This window comes from Electrona antarctica, assembly GCF_951216825.1.
Source record: "Electrona antarctica genome assembly, chromosome: 24".
NCBI lineage: Eukaryota > Metazoa > Chordata > Actinopteri > Myctophiformes > Myctophidae > Electrona > Electrona antarctica.
In genome coordinates this window covers 4,166,541-4,179,966 of record NC_136803.1, presented here as the reverse complement: position 1 = coordinate 4,179,966, position 13,426 = coordinate 4,166,541, and the positions used below count along the sequence as shown (strand labels likewise).

Genomic DNA, 13,426 nt, shown 5'->3' with positions numbered 1-13,426 from the left:
TGACACGAAAAAGTTGGGGAACCACTGACGTATTTTACACAGGAGAGGAAGGAGGCTTTGCCCCATCTTCAGGATGTAGGAGTACTTGGGGTGGTTGTATTTGGTCTCCCTGACACATTTAGATCCTGTGTCTGGTTTAGTATGACCTTTGACCTTTGACACAATCCTGTTTGTGGTTTGACACAGATTCAATGTCTCCCCTGAGCAAGCAGGCAGGCTCTATTAGCTCAGTGCTAAAACTTGCACAGGACGCCAGTGTTCAAATCTGGGATAGAACAGGACAGTGTTGAGTACAATTTTGAGGTGCTTTTACTTTACTTGAGAATTTACATTTATGCTCTACTACAGTACATCTCAGTACTTTCACTGTCACTTTCACTGTACTTTTCAAGTGTAAAATGGGACATTCTGCACGATATAACTTGCAAAGGAATGAGGAGTGACAGGGGATGAGGTGGACGTGAGTCAGACTGTAGCAGGACATGGGGAGTGAGGTGGTCTTTACACCAGAACGGTGTTCATAGAAAACGGCAAAATAAAGTATAGTTTGCTGGTGTCCCTTTAGACGAGAACGGTGTTTTCAGGAGGTGAAAACGCAACAAAGTGAAAACAAACATTTCCAGAGTGGAAATCTTTGGGAACGCCGTTTCCTCCCCTCTTCATGTAAACAGGCAAAACGGTGAATCTGCAAAACTTGACAAGTTGACATCATGGCTCACGTTGGCTCACAACGCATATGTTTATTACATTGATGCAGAGCCATATATGATATAATGGAGTTCCTCAGTGAACAAGCCTCCCAATGGAGGGTATGCGCGTGACATCATCATCATACCCAGTGGCAAAAAAAACTACTTGTCTGGCCTTGATAGCCCGTACATCCAAACAGAAAAGTCAATCTGATTGCATTAAATGATGTTAAACAACATTAAATTCACTTTGCCAAGTCACTTTGCCACTTGATTTGCCACTCGATTTCCCATTCACTTTATGCATGCGCAATTTGCGCATACCCTCTATACTCACTACAAAGCGCCGCTCATCAGCGATGGCCATGGTGAATGTAAAACCATGACCTTGTGATAGGCGGCATCAGCGTTTGTGTAGCCTAATGTATTGTAAAATATATAACCATCCCGTGGCGCGCTCTGCCTGCAGGCCTCTGGGCTGCCTGTCAGCCTGTGTCACTCGATTATAGAAAGCAAGCAGCGAGCGACGGCCACAACCCTGTTGTGTTCTGGAAGCGTCATTCAAAACCCCGATAGGGTTGCGTGAAGGGGGAGCTACCTGGTTCTTCTTCTTGTACGTGGGTGACTGGTCTATTTGGCAGCCCGTTACCACCACCTAGCGACATTATAGTGTTCTCGTGTGCGTTCTCGTGTAAAGGGTCAATAAAAAATGAGAACGCAACGGGACTTTGCCGTTTTATCTGGAGATGGTCGCCATCTAAAAGAGGGCCTGAGTCTGCAGTCCTGACTTGGGGAGTCATTTTGTAGACGAGGAGAGAGAGACTTTCATACCTGAGCTCTTCTCAGATCCTCTCCAGACTGAGATGAATACGTCCCAATGAAATATGGACTTTTCTTCTCAGAGCCTGAAGCGAAAAAACACACACAAACACATCAATACAGTGAGAGCAGTCTGCTCAATTCTGACTCGCAGCCAATTAATGTGGATACAAAAAAAAAAAAAAAAAGATACAATAAAATCCTGTTTACCTCAGCTAAAATATCAATAATACTTGAGAGGAAGTGCGATGCCATGAGCACTATTGGCAATACTGTGCTACGCTAACGGTCCTAGGCGCAAGGCCAACTGTCCAATACTGTAAGCATGAATGCACAAAGTAAGCAGGTCTTCTCTGGCTTATCGGGAGAGAACACGGGAGTCTATCCCCCTTTTCAATGATCTAGACTCCTTAGAAATGGATTGCTGAGGTGGAGCTCAGCAGTACTCGCTGCACGGCGCTGCCGTACTCATGCGCTGAGTTGGCGGTGCCCCAGCATCAATCCAAAGGCCACGTGTGCTCTACCGACTGAGCTACCTCACGGATGGATGAATTCATGAATATATACGTACGTATTCACTTACACCGATGTCGGTAATTCGATCGAGCAAATACGCCTCTAGCAAACTCTTTTTATAACTTTGTCAGAAGTGTTAGTGAATTATGAATACAACTAAATGGAATTTTATTCAAAAGACGATGACTAAAACAAAACTACATCAAAATTTGCTGTGAAAATGAACTCGCTTCTGGGGGCGCCCGCTGGCCAAGTGGTCCAGGCGCATGCCACATATACAGTAGGCTTTGGCCTGACAGCGCGTTGTGTGTTCGAGTCCCTTTCATGACGACCTTTGCTGCATGTCTCTCCTGTTCTCTCTCTCCGTCTTCACTTGATACTCTCTCTCAATAAAGGCAGAAAAGGCCTGGGCCATGGCTTAATGGTCCAGGCACCTTGGCTGGTAATCCAGTCTGGCAGTGTGCCGCGGGTTCGACTCCCGATCCCGATGGCCTTTACTGCATGTCTTCCCCCCATCTCTCTCCCCATTCCCCATTCCTGTCAGCCTACTGTCTGTCCCTCCATAAATAAAATAAAGGTGAAAGCCACAAAAAAAACATAAAAAAAATAAAATAAAAATAAAGGCAGAAAAGCAAAAAACTAATCTTAAAAATAAATGTTAAAATGAACACTGCTTCTCACCAGTGTACTGGGGCTTGTGTAAACTGTTGTCTGCGTAGTAGGCATGGAGTTGCATAGATGACTGTGCCCTCTGGTAGTTGGAACTGTGTCTCCTGATGCCCAGCATGGCTGGAGAGGACGTGGCACTGCCACCTTAGGACAACAAACCAAACAATAACAATTCATTACAATGACAACAATTGTCAGCTACTGCCACAACTGCCGGCTCTGGACTTCACCTGATTTGATGATGGAGGGGGGGGGGGGGGGGGGGGGGGGGTCTCTCACCTGATTGGATGACGGGAGACATCTGCAGAGGGCTGGTGGGTAGAGTTGGTTGTGAGCGGTAGCGGTCTCGCTCGAGTGTTGATACAGGAGTGATGAAATGGGTGTAGTTCCAGCCATCCTAGGACACAGTTCACATAGTTACAGTACACATTAGAGGTGCAACAGTTAATCCAACAAAATCAAGTTTAATTGATTTAAGATGGAATCGATGGAAAAATCGCTAAGGTAGTTGCAGCTCTCTATTACACATCTCCATTCCATCTCTCTAATGTATTGTTAAGGTCAAGGTCAAGGTAAACTTTATTGTCCACAAGGGAAATTTGTCTTGGGCTTTCACCCCAGCTACAGCCACACATAAAACCTCAATGACAAACAAAATACATTACAGAGGAAGACACAACATTACACAATTGCACACATGATGTGGATAATTTAGCCTCATACAGTTACTGCTGTTTCAGAGCCTCGTTCAACATCTTAGTTGATGCTGGTACAAACGATTTTTTAAATCTGATGTACTTCCACTTTGGTTCTTTGTATCTTCTCCCAGAGGGCAGAAGTACAAACTCGCCATTTAAAACATGGGTAACATCACTGACGATCTTTTGAGCCTGTTTTAATGTAGCCTGCTCATAAATAGACTGCAGAGAGGGGAGTTGTCTTACCCCTATGATCTTCCCTGCAGTCTGTTAGGAGCATTCAATAATTTCTTAGCTTCTTAGCTAGATTTCTTAGCTATAGTTGCAAAGTATAATTGGAAGGGAGCAAACAAAACAAAACAATACATTAAAAGAAAAGAAGGAAAACCCGTATAATATACAGTGTCAATGTGTCGCTGTCGGGTGGAAACCCTGTATGTCCAAAGGTAGTTATTATTTCACCAGCTCTTGTTAATACTTTTCATTGGTTCAATATATCTATGAAACCCAGAGACAATCTTATCCACTTTCACTTTAAAAAAATGTTCAGAAATAGCGGGGATAGTAGATCTACAAGCTCACAAAACGCTGAGATGCGTACAATGAAGTAGGACATGAATTTACAACACAAAAACCAACACACAAAAACACTGAAAGTTGAAATATGGCGATACAAGGTTTCTTTATAAAAGGGAGCATAAACTCCAAGATAAGTTAATCCAGGGGACTGTAAAGCCTTATTGGGTCAATATTACATTAACCCATTTTGGACTGAGGTCGATAAAAAAAGGCTTCTAAATCCTAACATTTTTCTGAAAAATGTTCGCTCTGAAATATATATTCAAAGATTTGCGCCACATTTTCACGACTTAAAAAATAGCACACCTACTGTACAAGCTCGTAGCGCGCCACTCGGTGGCGCGCTACGAGCTTGTAGATCTGCTATTTTCCAATAGCTAAAGCAGAACAGAATGCTTCAAACACCAAAAGGGGTTCCCGCCCAAAATGGGTTAAAATAGCATTGCAAGGGAACATCCAAATCAAATTACTGTCGACCGTAAATAGCAGCAACGTGGAGCTTCCAGGATCAGCGCATAAATAGATCTGGGGTTCTGTACGGTACGGTACGCCTCGTTCCAACCCCTGGCAGCTTGTTATTCAATCAGCCTCCCGACCGACGGAGGAAGCATGTTGATAGAATCAACTCCCAACTCAACTGCTCTTCATTGAAGCCTTTTAACCCATTTAGACCTGAGGACGCATGTGTGTCATATTATAGCTTTAAACCCATTTTGGGCAGGAACCCCTTTTGGTGTTTTAACTAAGCATTATGTTATACTTTAGCTATTGAAAAATAGCAGATCTACAAGCTCATAGCGCGCCACCGAGTGGCGCGCTATGAACTTGTAGGTCTGCTATTTTTGAAAAATCGTAAAAATGCGGCACAAATCTTTGAATATATATTCTTTCAAAGCGAACGTTTTTTTTATTTCGACGTCATGGGTTAACACATTTAGGCCTGACGTCGAAATTTAAAAAATGTCTTTTCTATGTCAGTCGTTCTCAAACATATTCATGTCAAGGAACCCCAAATATATATGACATTGGCCGCTGACCCCCCATCTGAAAATATGTAGTTCCAGGGACTCTCAGTAGCAAAGATTCGAGTTAAAAACTCGCTCTGAATATATTCAAAGATTTCAGGCACATTTTCACGATTTTTCAAAAATAGCAGACCTACAAGCTCGTAGCGCGGCACTCGGTGGCGCGCTATGAGCTTGTAGATCTGCTATTTTTCAATAGCTAAAGCATAACATAATGCTAACACCAAAAGGGGTTCCCGCCCAGAATGGTTTAATCTACTGTATAGGCTTAACTCGGCAGCCTTCTTTCACTCAAGATTGACTGACAGACAGACCACATGCCTACACTAAAACAGTATTAGCTACACTAAAACAGTATTAGCTACACTAAAACAGTATTAGCTTGGCTGCAGACCTGTTTATAGAGACTAAAACAGTATTAGCTTGGCTGCAGACCTGTTTATAGAGACTAAAACAGTATTAGCTTGGCTGCAGACCTGTTTATAGAGACTAAAACAGTATTAGCTTGGCTGCAGACCTGTTTATAGAGACTCCTCAGCTCTCTGTACTGCCACATGGTGTTCAACACCTGGGCTGCTGCCTTCACCACCTTCATAGAATACCTGGGAATACAGGGAAACACACAGTATCACCATAGACATAATTAGAGATAGCGTATCAAATAAATATCGGCCATATAAATGCCATATCGGTATCGGATTGGTCTCAAAATAATCCGATCATTTTCACCGATATTGACGACACAATAACAATGTGACCGTCAATGGCTTTGTACTCGCAGAGCAGCCAGTCTCTTTAGCAGCTTCAGCTGTTAGTGGGGACGGGGACTTACAGTACCATGTACTTTCACCAGCAAAAAAACAAACAAATGAACAAACAAAAGAAATCAGCAATGAGTTTGATATAATATAATATAGTAATATATCCGCCGATGTGACCCTGCAAATAATTGGAGATCGGTCATAATTTCAATATCTTGGCCCGGGCGGTTAGCTCAACTACTATCAATCTATCAAAAAATCTATATTGTGCATCTCTAGATATAATGGCATGCTTCACTGTTTAATTCAGTCACTCTCAACATTTTCACATTCACTATTTGTTTATTATATTATCAGTGATTTGGGTGATTTGGAAAACCCCCCAGTCCGCCCCGGTAACAAGATGTGCACATGCACGCACTACAGTGGGGGGACACGCGACACCTGGTGGACGGGTGTCCGAACTGCCCAAAGCCCTCCTATGAGACACAGACAGAGTAGGAAAAAATGGTGGTGTTTTATCATGAAAATTAGTGAGGACCAATTATATGAAGAGTTGTTCAAAAGTGGTGAAGTGGTCCTTTAAGCGAGAACCATGTATAAGCCCTTTATGTGTTTCTTTTCTCACCTGCACTTATTTTTCTCTTTTAATGATGTTACCGGTTTGTACTGTTTTTTTATTGTGCGAATAACTAAAACTAAATACAACAAAAACACATGCACCCCTCACCCCTTGCCCCGTCCCTTGCTGATGTCCACCAGCTTCTCGATGCCTCCGCTGTCCGCCAGAGCCTTGGCGTTCTCCATGTTGCGGCTGGTCACCTCGTGCAGCGTGCAGCAGACCGACGCCACCGTGTCGTCCGACAGCATGGTCGGGCTGGTCCCCGGCAGGCGGTTCACCAGGTCGCGCATGGCATACTTCCCTGCGACGGCGGACAAATAACTCTTCTATTATCTATAATAATAAAAAATGTCTTCTACATCCTGACAGTTTTCTGAAAAAGCTATGTTTCTATGTCAGTCGTTCTTCGACTTTTCAAAAATAGCAGACCTACAAGCTCGTAGCGCGCCACTCGGTGGCGCGCTACGAGCTTGTAGATCTGCTATTTTGCAAGGACCGCCGTAACTCTGAGTGTACAAATGGAACCCAAATGGACCCGTAAGGGTCCAACAATATCCAGTACACTAGTGTATACAGCATTTATGTGTGTGTGTGTGTGTGTGTGCGTGCGTGCGTGCGTGCGTGCGTGCGTGCGTGTGTGCGTGCGGTATGAACCTATGAGCTCCTTGTTCCTGGTGTCCAGGGCCATGTTCCGCAGGGCGGTGGCCACGGAGCACACCACCCGGTCGTTGTCCATCCTCAGCAGCTCCACCAGGATGGGAAGACCTTTCTCCTTGCGCACCGCCGCGCGGATGTAGGCCGAGAACTGCACACACACACACAAACACACACACATACATAGCAGCTCGACCTCTCCCCAAAAAAACACAGAAAAACCAAACATTTGTGTGTTGTTGTACAAATGCACACATACACAGAGAGAGAGAGAGAGAGAGAGAGAGAGAGAGAGAGAGAGAGAGAGAGAGAGAGAGAGAGAGAGCTCATCAGAATAAATGTTTTAATGATGATATGTTTAAGACCCCAGGAAGAAGAGCTGCTGTGACTCACAGTAAGCTAATAAATAAATCTAATAAATAAATCAAATCAAAAATCAACGCACCATCATTTCATTAGAGCTTCCTCAAATGAATCTCAACCCATCAAATAAATGAAGCTCTTGTTTTATGGAACATTGGAACGCACGCACGCACTTGTGTGCCATGTGACAAATATAAAGTTATGAATTACTTCTTACATTAAGTCCGGAAGCAAGGAGGCAGACATATGTCGTACGTCTGTGTCTGTCTACAACTGCACAAAGTCATTCTTATTGAATTTCTTTTTTTCACCTGTTTGTATCCTGTGGTGTTTTTATTTTAGAGTCAGGGTTAGTTAGTTTGTTTCTGTCTCTCCTACTCTGTCTCTATTTCTGTCCTCTCTCTTCTGACGGAAAACTACAAAATAATGGAGCACACACACACACTAACAAAACACTCACTTCTTTACACCTGTAATGTGAATTGTGAATAAAACTGCATCTGCTACTTAACCCAGTTTGGACTTTCTAAAAACGCCTTCTAAATCCTGACGTAAGTTTTCTGAAAAACTTCAAATATTTATGTAGCAGCATCACATTTTTTTAATTTGTGAATACTGTACATACTGTACAGAACCCCAAAAAGAGTTCCTGTCCAGAAGGGTTAGAACACCAAAAGGGGAACCCCTTTTGGTGTTTTTAGCGTTACGTTATACTTTAGCTATTGAAAAATAGCAGATCTACAAGCTCGTAGCGCGCCACCGAGTGGCGCGCTACGAGCTTGTAGGTCTGCTATTTTTGAAAAGTCGAGAAAATGTGGTGCAAATCTTTGAATATATATTCTTTCGGAGCGAACGTTTTTAACTCAAATCTTTGCCTCTGGGGGGAGTCCCTGGAACAACATATTTTCAGATGGGGGTCGGCGGCCAAATTACAGATAATTTTTGGGGTCCTTGACATGAAATATTGAGCACCACTGATACAGAAACATGAGTTTTTTCAGAAAACTGTCAGGTTTAGAAGACATTAAATATCGACGTCAGGCCTAAATGGGTTAAAGGACCACTTCACCACTTTTCAACATCTCTTCATATAATTGGTCCTCACTAATGTTCATGATAAAGCACCACCATTTTTTTCCTACTCAGTCTGTGTCTCATAGGAGGGCTTTGGGCAGTTCGGACACCCGTCCACCAGTGACATCATCATTAGGCATTTTATTTTTTTAACAAGATTTGTTTTAAAATATATTTAGATTTTTATTATCGTGAGAACGATGGCTTCAACTTTTGCATTGCAACTTTTCAGGAAAAGAAAGCCTGCCGTTTCTATTAGCTTGGATTCACCATCGATGATGTCACTGGTGGACGGGTTTCTGAACTGCCCACAGCCTTCCTATGAGACACAGACTGAGTAGGAAAAAATGGTGGTATTTCATCATGAACATTAGTTAGGACCAATTATAGGAAGAGAAGTTGAAAAGTGGTGAAGTGGCCCTTTAAAGCAGTGGGGGTTTGGACGGTTGTTTACCTTCCAGTTGCCCGCCGAGAGGTTCTGCAGGGACCCCGCCGCTCCCTCCAGGGTGGCGGGGTTGGAGCTCTCCGCCAGCAGGCTGAGGTGGGGTTTGACCACGGTGGGGTGCCACAGCAGCTCTGCCCCCCGCAGCTTCTGGGAGAAGCCCGGGATGGGTCCCACGCCGTCCCACTGAGGGAACCCACGTAGATAGATAGATAGATAGATAGATAGATAGATAGATAGGTAGATAGATAGATAGATAGATACTTTATTTGTCCTTTCGGAAATTTGTTTTGTGCACAGCAGTCATCAGGATACACATAAAACATATGGTAACAAACAGATCACAGTACATAGACAATAAAGAAACAATGCCAACAGAAGGCCACCAGTCATAGTTCCAAGAGGCATCACATCACACTTTATGCACGGAACTGAGACGGGCCTGCTTGTTCATAAGTCCTATACTTATGGGAACAAACGATCTTGAGGCCCTAGCCTGCAGGGAAGGTACCATGTACCGTCGCCCTGATGGTAAAAGATGGTATTGGCTGTGTAACGGGTGTGTATTGTCCCTAGTAATAATAGCTTTCCCCTTCCTGAGTACCCGGGTGAGGTCATACTCTCAAATCGTACCCCAGCTATTTTGCTGGACACGTTGATGATTTGTTCGAGTTTGTTCGTGTTAACCAATGATAATGAGACGTGCCGCAAAACACACAGGGGACAAAAAATAAACCAACAACAGGTTGATGCTCTTATATCCACCGCAATGGTAACAATGACTGGAACGATAGATTGAGATTACGTTTCTACATTACCTACAAACAAACAAATATTGATCATTTAAAAGTCTAAGAGCTAGGTTGAAGTCATACTGTGTTACACAAGTCAATAATGCCACAGACAAAAAACAGTCTAAGTCCACACTATTTATCCATAATGTATAAATGATAGATAAGGGGTCAGGACAACGAGGCCTTTTCGTGGAGGGGTCAGAATGAAATTAGACTGTTTTTCGTCTGTGGTACTCATTATTAATGCTCTTTAGTGGACAGAAAATGCATGTTCGGGATGCCAGTTTTATCCAGTCAGGAGTGAAGTGAAATTGCAAGTGATGAAAAAAATGTCTAAACTGATAACACTGGAAATGTTACACTGATACATGGATACTGTCTAGTTGGATGTAATTGGCAGCCAAAATGAAAACAGAGAAGAAAAAAAAGGACAGGGAGACCTGTGTAACTGAACAAATACACTATAGCAGTGATTATTATCCGAACATAAAGTTTTAACCTTTAAACAAAACAAATAAATCACACCAGTGTGAACTGAGTGGTGTAAGGTCTTATATAGCCTGATCAGCTGTGGTCTGACGTAATGTCTGACGTAATGAAATCACACCCGGGTGAACTGGGTGACCGTAGCAACCATGCTCAGACAGACAGACAGACAGACAGACAGACAGACAGACAGACACGTAAACTAGCAAAGCCAGTCGTAGGAGTGGTTTACACCACTCAAAAATATAACTTACACTACCTTTAACTTTTGAACAAAAAGGGTGTTTTCGTTTGCTTGACAAAAGAACCATGATCACAACACGACACCCATTTTAAACCACACGGCAGGTTGTACCTTGTAGGGCATTAAGCAACTAGTCGACTAGTTTACTAGTCGACTAGTAAATCCACTAGTCGACTAGTAAATCCACTAGTCAACCTTGTTGGTACTAGTTGACTAGTTGATTTAAAAAAAAGTTTTTATTTTTATTTTGTAGGCCTCAAGATCAGGTAGATTATAGTTATAGTCACCATGTACATAGTTTTTTTGTTTTTTTTGTTTTACATAATAGGTAGTTAAACAACTAGTCGACTAGTCGACTAGTAAACTAGGCAACTAGTCAACTAGTCAAAATGACTAGAAGTGAATGCCCTACCTTGTCGTCAGCCCAGCCTCCTCTCTTCCTGCCTCTCTTCCTCTTGCCCCAGCACAGGTAGTCCAGCTCCTTGCCCGGAGACGAGAAGCCCAGCAACGCGTCCAGCTCCTGGTTCCCTAGGAGACGAGAGGAGGGCATCTCCACCTCCAGGCGATACGAGAGGTTCCGCAACGTGCAGACGCTGTTCTCCACAATCTGAGACACACACACACACACACACACACACACACACACACACACACAGAGAGAGAGAATCAGACGCTGTTAATAATATCGTAAAAAACTGGGGTTCAGGAGGAATTACACACATATATAGTATATCGTCTGTCGAGTGGAATCCTCATGTTCAAAATAGAGGGTATGCACATGACATCATTGTACCTGGAAGTTATGCGGGAACGCCCATTGAGTGGCAAAAAACTACTTTCTGGCCTTGACAGCCCATTCATCCAAACAGAAAAGTCCTGTCTGATTGCATTAAACAATGTTAAACTCACCATCATTGCAGCTGAACGAAAAGCTTGAATTATCCTCTTTCTATCTGCAAAGCTTTTGTTTCATAAAAATCCACCATAGAAATGTTATGAGCTACTTTCTGTCAAGAAATGCCCTGCATTTGATTATTTTTCTAAGTGTTTGGAAGTGCTTGTTTTCAATAACACAACATTTTGCTGCCTCCTGCATTATGTGACATTTAGAAACAGGTGGTACGCAGGACGGTTGAGTGATTTCCAATGAGCGCTTCCAAACTCCAACACTCCATGCTGCTCAATGTTTTGCCACTCAGTCTAGATGAGGGGGGTGTGTCCTGATGGGGAAATGATGCATGTGCATACTCTCTATTGTAACTTTAAGACATAAAGACACCATAAAGACATTCACCTTTTCAAGTCGGCTAGATTTGCTAAGTTTACATGACACTCGTGTATGAATGAGTGGCACATTTATTTACAAAAAAAATGTATTTGTGTTTGGTAGATTATGTCATAGTTGTAATGATGCGTCTTGGTAATGCAAAAATACTGAAAAGCTCACAGCAGCATGAGCTTATATAGCCTATTTTTGAATTTTATTTTAAAATCTTGACGTTTTGGAATAATTTTGAACACAAATCTCCTCTCATGGGAATCCCTGGCACAGAATCCTTTCAGATGGGTTTCCACAGACAAATACACATCGATTAGGGGGTCCTTGACATGAAAATGATTCCCCGTATACAGTACAGTACTTCAGTGGCTGCAGCGGCGCGACACGGCCAGCAGAGGTCAGTGTTACCTTGCTGTCGTAGTCGGAGGTGTTCACGCAGGCTTTGAGCACGTAGAGCAGAGAGTCCACCAGACCCTCACAGCATCTCAGCTGACTCCTGGCCTCCTCCCCCGCCGAGCTCAGGTTCCTGACGCACACACACACACACACACACACACACACACACGCACACACACACGCACACACACACACACACGCACACGCACACACACGCGCACGTATGAATGTGTGTGACTGATTTTCTGATAGCTGTATGTGCTGCTGGGTAGATTAACCCTAGCCTGGCTCCAGCCCTGAATGGCTAGCCATGGCAATTAAAAGATATACAGTAACGTTCTGGCAATGGAGTGAAACTAAATGAAAATTCAGTGTCAAGCTATAATAATACATCATCATTTATCATCACTGAATAATGCATGTTTTATAGAGTCTAAGTCAGAGTAACTACAGTGTTAACCTCCTAGTATACTAGTAGTAACCGTGAGTAGATATATGTAACTTAGTTACTCCAGTCCCCACCACTGATCACAAATGAAACATGACTCTTTGAATTTCCCCCTGACTCATTTGCAATTCGTTCAGAGTGAGATGCAGTGCCACCGTGCTGCCACAAGGTGGCTGTGCAAAACCTGCCCGGATACAGAACGGTGGGGCAGGCGGCCGTCGGCCAATAGGAGCGTTCAGGAGGCGGGTCTGTTGAAAAGCAGACACGGGGAGACTGAGGCTTCGTACACACATAAAGAACAACTGTGCTGTGCTCTGCCTGTGTTTCATGGCCGCCCCAATGCTTTTCCAATGGAAGTCACGTGGTTTGACCAAACACTTGTGTTTGATTGCCCCCCCTCCCCCCATCACACACAACTGTTTGGTCAAACCACGTGACTTCCATTGGAAATGCATTGAGGCGGCCATGAAACACGGACAGCACAGAGCATGTTCTTCTGATATGTGTGTACGAAGCCTGACTGCACAATGGTACCATCTGCACCATCTGTACCAGCACAATGGTACCATCTGCACCATCTGCACCAGCACAATGGTACACATCTGCACCATCTGCACCAGCACAATGGTACACATCTGCACCACCTGTACCATCTGTACCAGCACAATGGTACACATCTGCACCATCTGTACCAGCACAATGGTACACATCTGCACCATCTGCACCATCTGTACCAGCACAATGGTACCATCTGCACCATCTGTACCAGCACAATGGTACACATCTGCACCGTCTGTACCAGCACAATGGTACCATCTGCACCATCTGTACCAGCACAATGGTACACATCTGCACCATCTGTATCAGC

General features: G+C 43.6%; 1 protein-coding gene across 1 annotated transcript in view; it reads right to left on the bottom strand.

Moving 5' to 3' along the window:
• Nucleotides 1-13,426, bottom strand: part of LOC306917464 (plakophilin-4-like) — a 70,764-nt gene that overhangs the window by 855 nt on the left and 56,483 nt on the right. Inside the window, 9 exon segments of the mRNA XM_079495690.1 lie at nt 1,521-1,594; nt 2,706-2,837; nt 2,973-3,090; nt 5,513-5,597; nt 6,487-6,679; nt 7,033-7,183; nt 8,924-9,097; nt 10,848-11,042; nt 12,123-12,240. Of these exon segments, the coding sequence (XP_079351816.1) occupies nt 1,521-1,594; nt 2,706-2,837; nt 2,973-3,090; nt 5,513-5,597; nt 6,487-6,679; nt 7,033-7,183; nt 8,924-9,097; nt 10,848-11,042; nt 12,123-12,240 (1,240 nt within the window).